At 38.2% G+C, this 8,691-nt stretch overlaps 1 protein-coding gene across 1 annotated transcript; it reads left to right on the forward strand.

Annotated features, from left to right (window-relative positions):
• Nucleotides 1-1,783: 1,783 nt before the first annotated feature.
• ETR2 (Signal transduction histidine kinase, hybrid-type, ethylene sensor) lies at nucleotides 1,784-6,228 on the forward strand. The gene is made up of 3 exons (XM_008226171.3): nucleotides 1,784-2,445; nucleotides 2,782-4,643; nucleotides 5,417-6,228. The coding sequence occupies exons 2-3, from the start codon at nucleotides 2,895-2,897 to the stop codon at nucleotides 5,960-5,962; spliced, it is 2,295 nt and encodes a 764-aa protein (XP_008224393.1). The 5' UTR covers nucleotides 1,784-2,445; nucleotides 2,782-2,894; the 3' UTR covers nucleotides 5,963-6,228.
• Nucleotides 6,229-8,691: the final 2,463 nt, after the last annotated feature.

The following is an 8,691-nucleotide window of genomic DNA, read 5'->3' on the forward strand; positions in this document are numbered from 1 at the left end:
TTCATTAAATTTGGAAATCTTGAAATAATTAAGTAATAGTATTTAGGGTAAACATCCAAAGCAGGTTGCATAACAACAAAAGTAACATCGATTGTTTCTATTGCATTATGTTCTTCCCCCCTTGCACGAATGCGACCTCTATGTTTTCCTATTATTTAATTAGGATTTGGAAGTTGCTAACTTTGTAAATACCTGATTGTGTGTTAAGTCAGGTAGCTATAATATAAAATCCCTTTGTTTATTCAAAAGAATTATTTGTTTGTAAAGAAATAACTTAGTCTCAAATGGAGCTCCTAGCAAGTTGTAGAGAGGATATTCTCATAAAGCCAGATTTTTCATACAAATACAAACACAAACTTTAGATAGGAAAAACAGAAAAAGAAAAAAAGGGTTGAAACCGAACTTGGCTTGCACCTAAATAGTTCATATTGAATTAATGTACATAAAAATGGTGGTTAGAGATTTAATGGTTTTTCGGAAGGGTATTGATTTTCTCATTCCTTTTTTGTTCACTTACACTCCCTTATGATTTTCGCACTGTCTACTTACACGCACTCCCTTTTAATGGTAATTAAGTGTTAAAAAATCAAAAGAAACTGTAGGTGGACAAAAGATAAGTGAAAAAATCAGTTCATTTTCTAAAAGAGGCAATAACTTTTGGAGAATTCATAATCTGTTAAAACTTGCTAGAGGAGATAGAAGGTAGAGGTTCAGACTAGATTATATGGTAATTTGGTATATAATTAAGGCAAAATATCACTTCTGGTCCTTGTGGTTTATCACTTTTATTATTAAAGTCCCTGTAGTTTCAATTTGATCATTTTTAGCCATGTGGTTTTCAATTTAAGCAATTCAACGACGTTCTCCAATTTCTATCAAATTAGAGTAACTTCCGTTGTTTTGTTGAGGGGCATTTCAGTCAAAAATCAAGAAATAGAAAAAAAGAAGTGGTAAAAAAGAAGGGAGAGATAGAGAACCTCACAGCTCAGCCACACCACTACCCCCCAAAATCTCCCCAGCCAGTAACCCCACCACCTTGATCTTGAATCTCTTCTCATTTTTTCGACTTTATCAATGGGCAGTTGGTTTCCCCAGTGGGTCGTTGCTGCCATGGTTTCTGCAAGGGTTCCAGTAAACCATTTGGTATGGACCCAACTCATCTAACAAATGGTTTGGATGGCCATCAGCTCTCGTTGAGATAAACCCTTCAGATACCGTGCGGACTCGAGACTTGGAAAATCTGTAGTCCTAGCCACATTGAAGTGGTGGAGTTGTACTGGGTTGGGGAGATGCGGCCGAGTGTGTAGGTTGGCGTGTGGGCTGTGCTGAGGGCTTCTCTTTCCATTTTTTTTTTTGGTGCGTCTTTTTTTGTCTTTCTTGTTTTTGGACCGAAATGCCCCTCAACAAGTAACGAAGTTACTTTAATTTGACAGAAATAAAAGATGGTTCTTATATTGCTTAAATTGCCTATAATTAATGCAAAATGCAAAATGCAAAATGCAAATGCGTGTGAAAGGAACGCGCTTGTAACGAAAGCTGGTAAAGTTCAGGTAGGCCTCCATGGCTGCCACGTGGACTCTCTTTTTTTTCTTTTTTTTTTTGGGGTGTTGATCTTTGTTTTTGTTTTGGAGATACAGAAATGAAAAAAAAATACAAATGTTTTTGGGTGTGACGATGACGTTTTGTGCCAAAGAGCGTCCAAGTTCTCTTCATGTAACAAGGGTGGGCCCCACCTCTTTCCTTCTCTTTCCTTTTTCTTTAATATTTTTTTCCTGCTCTTCCTACGAAACAACGGCGCAAAGCGCAAACAATATTCCCTCTCTCTCTCTCCAAAAAAATCCTTCCTTTTTAATTTTATTTTGGTCCAAATTTGAAAACACATAAAGAAAAGAGAGGAAGGGATTTATGGGTTTTTGTTTTTAATTTTTCTTTTCTTTGTTGCTATAAAGGGAGCTGAAGACTGGGAAAACAAGAGAGGGAGACATAGAGAGAGAGAGAGAGAGGCAACCTGGTTTATGGTTTTGTGCTTTCCACCGAATCACACACCGCCTTCTCAACTCTCAAGCTCAAGTTTTTAGTGCCCACCAGCGGTTTACACGGCGCGAGGTGGCCGGTTTAGTGTTTCAGAAAACTGGGTTTAATTGTTTTTTAAAACTTTTTCACTTGCAAAAAATAAAATCTTTCTTATTCTTGGGTTTGCAATTTTTATTGGGATTTGTCACTGGGTTTTTTTCTCCGTTGGGGAGGAGGCTTGTAGCTGCTGCTAGCTGCTTGTTATTACTATAAATGGGCAGCGGGAGATTTTGGTGTCTCTGTGTGTTTGTCTTTTTATGAGATTGCGTCGTTGCTGAAGGCTGGGAAGGTGCTCTCCTGCATGTGCTATAAGGCTAAGATCTGTAGGTGGTTCAATTGGAATCTGGGTTTTGGCGACGCTTGGCGATACAGGTACGTTTTCTACTTGGCCTGCATTTATCTTTATTTTTATTTTTTGGTTTGGTTTGGTGGGCTTATATTTATAAAAACGGTTTCTTTGCTTCTGAGTTTATTTTCTTTCCTTTTCATGGGTTTCTGTTTTGGCATAACATTCTTTGTATCTGGGTTATTGTCTTCTAATTGAGGAAAATTATGTGTTCTTAATCACTGTGCCATTCATCAATTCATAGCATAAAATTTAGACAGGATTTAGTTTTGTGTGTGTTAGATCTCACGTTTGTTTGTATAAAATTCCTTCTAGTTGTTAATGGGGGGGCTTTTGTTTGTGCTCTTTTATTGTGTTTACAGGAAATGGAAATTAGAGGTTGTGGTTTTATGATTGTAGTCCAAGGCCAATTTAGTTCAAAACGTTGATCTGTCTTTACTGATACATGGATTGAAGAAGCAGTTGTTTGGATGCAATGTTAAAAGCATTAGCATCTGGGCTATCAATTTTGTTGCTCCTCGTTTGTGTTTCCGCCTCTGATAACGGATTTCCACGGTGCAATTGTGACGATGATAACAGCTTGTGGAGCATTGAGAGCATACTAGAATGTCAGCGAGTGAGCGATTTCTTAATTGCCGTGGCCTACTTTTCCATCCCCATTGAGCTGCTTTACTTCGTCAGCTGCTCAAATGTGCCTTTCAAATGGGTCCTCTTTGAGTTCATTGCCTTCATTGTGCTATGTGGATTGACACATTTACTCAATGGCTGGACTTATGGCCCTCACCCGTTCCAGCTTATGCTGGCTCTCACAGTTTTCAAAATTCTTACTGCTCTGGTCTCTTGTGCCACTGCTATAACACTCATCACTCTCATCCCTTTGCTTCTCAAAGTGAAAGTGAGGGAGTTTATGTTGAAGAAGAAGACTCGGGATCTTGGGAGAGAGGTTGGAATTATAATGAGACAGAAAGAAGCTGGAATGCATGTTCGGATGCTTACCCAAGAGATCCGCAAGTCGCTTGATAGGCATACAATTCTGTCAACAACACTTTTTGAGCTATCTGAGACATTGGGTTTGCAGTACTGTGCAGTTTGGATGCCTAATGAAAATAAAACAGAGATGATCCTGATCCATGAGTTGAAAGGGAGGAATTATTCTCATATGTACAACTTTTCTATTCCGATAAATGATTCAGATGTTGTACATATCAAGGGGAGTGATGGGGTGAACATCCTTAGGCCTGACTCAGCACTTGTTCATGCCAGTGATGACTCAGGTGAGCCGGGACCAGTAGCTGCAATTCGGATGCCAATGCTTCGGGTTTCCAATTTCAAAGGAGGAACTCCAGAGTTGATCCAGACTTGTTATGCGATATTGGTTTTGGTCCTTCCTGGTGGACATCCTAGATCTTGGAGCAGCCAGGACCTTGAGATAATTAAGGTAGTTGCTGATCAAGTGGCCGTTGCTTTATCCCATGCTGCAGTCCTTGAAGAGTCACAACTCATGAGGGAGAAGTTGGCCGAGCAAAATCGAGCCCTGCAACAGGCAAAGATGAATGCTATGATGGCAAGCCACGCAAGAAACTCATTCCAAAAGGTAATGAGTGATGGGATGAGGAGGCCAATGCACTCAATTTTGGGATTGCTTTCAATGATGCAGGATGAGAATTTGAATAATGATCAACGAGTTATTATTGATGCAATGGTGAGGACGAGCAATGTCCTATCAACCTTGATAAATGATGTGATGGATAATTCTGCAAAGGATAGTGGAAGATTTCCATTGGAGATGAGATCTTTTCGGTTACATGCATTGATAAAGGAAGCAGCTTGCCTTGCCAAATGCTTGTGTGTGTACAAGGGCTTTGGATTTGCAATTGATGTGGAGAAGTCCTTACCTGATCATGTCATGGGGGATGAAAGAAGGGTGTTTCAGGTGATTTTGCATATGGTGGGAAGCCTGTTAAATGGATATAAGGGGGGAGGGTTGGTCGCATTTCGGGTTGCTTCGGATAATGGAAGTCAGGGAAGGAATGATCAAAGATGGGCAGCCTGGAGACATAACTCGTCTGATGGTGATGTATATATTAGATTTGAGATTGCGATGACCAATAGTGGTTCTCAGTCAGAGGGCACTATTCCAGCGGTGCAGCTTGTTGGTAGGAGATACGTCAGTGAGGGAATAGATGAGGGCTTGAGCTTCACCATTTGCAAAAAGCTAGTGCAGGTGAGGGTGCTGAACTTTGTCTTTGTGTGTTTTTGTGTGTGCGTGGACATATGTTAGATTCTTTTGACTAATGAAGGAATGCACATTAAAAGTTTTAGAGTTAGACTCTGCTTCCTTTTTATGTTAGGAAACTTAAAAGCAGAAAGATGTTTGTGAAGCTAGAATCTGCATGAGGAAAGTTTTTGCACTAGTTTCTCGCAGGATATAACAGTTTTTCTTTTCTTGATAACCAAAGATGTTAACTGTATTTTTATTACAGTAGAATGTGTAGTGACCTCACCCTTTGATAGGTAAGGTTGGATAGAAGGGAAAAAAATTTCCTGCTGCCATATCTGGTTGTTGAAATACATCTAGTTTACCTGCTTGATTGAATACCCGATGGTTTTTTTTATCTGCATGTCTCTAGCTTGGAGGAGTTGGTGTTGGCATTGATCAGTTTGCTGATGTATCTTATTAATAGCTCATTTTAAGCATATTTTTGTGAAGAACTTAGTTTCAAAGCATGGTGGTTTAGTATACAAGTATAGTCTCCAAGTTACGAAGATAAACATGATAGTTTCTCTCAAATTGTCACTACTTTACTGGCATTAATACATGATTAAGTTATTTTGAGATGGATTGTTTCGTTCAGATTTTCAAGACCTTTATATATATCTGCTAGTTTTACATTTCATGGGAGGAAGGCCTATTTCTTGGTGTTCCTTAGTTGTCAGTCGCTTGTTTGATATTTTCACTTTTAACTAAAGTATTTCTAAATAACTTTTTATTGGCAGTTGATGCAAGGAAATATATGGGCAGTCCCTAACCCTCAAGGATTTGCTCAAAGCATGGCACTCGTTCTTCGGTTTCAACTTCGACCATCCGTTGCAATAGCCATCTCTGAACCTGGAGAATCATCAGAGCACCCACATTCGAATTCTATTTTCAGGGGCTTGCAAGTTTTATTAACTGATGATGATGATGTAAACAGGGCTGTGACGCGGAGACTGCTTGAGAAGCTAGGCTGCATTGTAACTTCTGTTTCATCTGGATTAGAATGCCTTTCTACTATTGGTCCTGCCGGAACCTCTATCCAAATTGTTTTTCTGGATCTTCACATGCCCGAGTTGGATGGTTTTGAAGTTGCATTGAGAATTAGAAAATTTCGAAGCCGAACGTGGCCATTGATTATTGGCGTAACCGCTAGTGCCGATGAAGATGTTTGGGATCGATGTATGCAGAGTGGCATCAACGGAGTTATCCGAAAACCAGTGTTGTTGCAAGGGATTGCCAATGAGCTACGACGTGTCTTGCAGCAGGCAAACAACGGGATGACATAAGCTGTAATTTGCTTCCAAGTAGCAAGCTCCACAACATTCTCAGTCAGACTGGTTTACAAGATTAGCAGTTCCTTTTTCTCTCTTGTGCGGTTGAGCTTGTTATAGTTACATAGATAGTTTCAGATTTGATCACAGGTAATGGAAACTGTCTTCAAGACATCCTTCTATATTAAAAGAACACAAAAATTCCAAAGGAAAGTTTGTTGGAAAATCATATACTGTAGAGCAATAAGAAATATCTGCAGAAATTGAGTAGAGTTGAGTTACTATTTGGCAATCAAAATTAGCAGTTATTTCTTTGTAGGTGAAGCAGTTGGTTGAAGTCAAGAAAAAAGACATCACAATTAATATAAACTATAGTATTTGTTGTCAGAAAATTGTTCTCTTTAATTCGCAACACTGGAAAATATTTTTATTATACTTGTCTGAAATTCAAGTCCTGAAAAAGAAATCATAACCAATATAAATACACATTAATTCTTCGGAAAAAAGAAAATGCGGTACTGGATATTTTACATGACAATGTGTAATCACTTCGAAATATGAAAGGACATTGTCTACCATGAATTATCGTCAGCGCTGAGCTGAATTAGTGTTAATTCATTGTCTGAACGTCCGGATGTTATTATCATGTAGACGTTATTATAAACATGGAGCAACGAGGTAGTAGAACCTTGATATAAAACATGATTAATAATTCAAGTTGGTCAGATAAAAGAAAAAAAGAAGATTTGGTTTTGTTAATCCAGCGAGGCACAGGTAATTGGACAGTTCAGTATGTTAGTTAACAAGTAGTTGCTGAGGGTCGGAGAGGATGCAGTGTTTCCATTCTTTAAGCTGTAAATACTTATTTGAGATCTGAAAAGTGAAAAGCTGGGTTTATTTTTATTTAATATGGTTTTATTTCATGCGGAAATGGAATAGGATATTTTGAGGCCATAAAGTAAATGGAAGAGTATGGGTCAAGTTGTGCTTTGCAGACTTTTTCTGTTGGATACCTATTTATTTCCAAGAAAAAAGCTAGCCATGCATGAACCAAGTACGTACATGGACTCTTTATGTTTAAATTTCGATCATATCAAAGTGGACCCTTTTCTCTTATCTTCCTCCCTCCGGATATACCCCACCCAACAAGTTGGGTTTGATATTATTTTAGTGTGGAATAAATTTGGCATTTGGGTTTTGTGGAAACACATATTTTCCACAACCACTTAGGTGATGCCATGTGGAAGATGAAATATTTTCTAGGTCATCTTGGATTGATTGTGCCAATTAAATTCCCATTTAATGGGCTTATTAATTTGACTTAATAGAGGGAAATATCTTTATAAGAGCATCTCCAACCGATATGTTAAAATACCAAAAACTCATGCCCCTCTCTCTCTCCCCCTTCCTCGCTCATGGCTCTGCACCGTCACCCTCGTTTCTCACGTTTGCGCCTCCTCTCACATAGAGGAAAGCTCCATCTGTTCAGTTAAATATGCATCTCATTAAGACCATTTTACTGTGTTAGACATCCCGGGTTTTCTACGTTGACAGCCATTTCTTCTCGTCAATGATTATATTCCAAATAGTTGACGTCAATATCCCTTCACAAAAATTCTTCGGTTTTGCCATCCTTTTCTTTCTGCCTATCAACTTCAAACATACATTTCTTGGAAAGTGGAATTGAATCTTTGTCAACATTATACATGATGGATCATAGGCGTAGCCATCTTACTCTCAACGATGTATTCAACCCATATAACCTACCATGCATGCACTTAACTTTGTCACGAGTCGGACAAGTCTCAATTAATGTATCTGAAATCTCAACACAAAGTTCGTACAAATCAACAACGGACAATTATCTTTAGTATTGACCTAACGCACTTTAATCCAATCCGTTACTTTCTTCTTCATAATAATTTTCATGGAGCACTTGAATGTAATTGAAATTACACACATCCCAACTATTTCAGTTCAAAACTCAAATTGTAAATGAATTAATTACATTTTGGAAACCAAATGCATCCATCCAGTGCGTACAGAGGGCCCTAGGTAGCTCCATCCAACCAATCTGATGTTTTCTGAGTTTCTGACAAGATTATTTATTAGGCAGCGGAGGTTGTCTCTTGGAGAGCAACAGGTCAGTCAAAATAGCTGATCTCTTTTAAGAACGATGCGTCTGAATTCTATAATATAATGCAAGTTGAAGTTGGTACATGGCGTTGTATTCGTTCCATTGAAACAGTGTCTTCGCCAGGGGGTCTGAATGTTGAAATTTGTTGTTCGGATAAAGTGTTGGACTTTCGTGCCGGCCTTGGATTACATCAAATGAATCTAGATGCTTCGAATTAAACGAAAAAACAAATCTACAACTTTCTTTCGAATTAAACAACACCAACTTGGCAACTTGGTTCTTTACAAAATATTTAGTATATTCCGAGCATTGTTTATAACTTGATTTGTCTTCACCAGAAGCAGTCTTCATATCTGCATTGTTTAAAAAAATACACAAACAAAGAAACCATTAAAATGTCAGCATTCAACACAAAATCAATTAAGAATAAGATCAATTAGGAACGAGGTAAGTGATTCAATTCCTTGTACGTTTTTACAAGATGTCTTTGCTTTTAATTCTATGCATTCTCCTAAATTATAAATAAGGAATTCGAACACGGGTGTAGATGAGGAGCACATTTACTCTAACCAACTCAACTTTTATATAGTAATATATAGATGACGTA

The sequence above is a fragment of the Prunus mume genome, linkage group LG2, assembly GCF_029339155.1.
Source record: "Prunus mume cultivar Tortuosa linkage group LG2, ASM2933915v1, whole genome shotgun sequence".
Classification (NCBI taxonomy): domain Eukaryota; kingdom Viridiplantae; phylum Streptophyta; class Magnoliopsida; order Rosales; family Rosaceae; genus Prunus; species Prunus mume.

Excerpts from the sequence above, each read along its gene's own strand:
- ETR2 (XM_008226171.3), top strand. The coding sequence starts at position 2,895 with ATGTTAAAAGCATTAGCATCTGGGCTATCAATTTTGTTGCTCCTCGTT. Across the intron at positions 4,644-5,416 it reads TTTGCAAAAAGCTAGTGCAG|TTGATGCAAGGAAATATATG; the intron begins GTGAGGGTGCTG and ends TTTTATTGGCAG.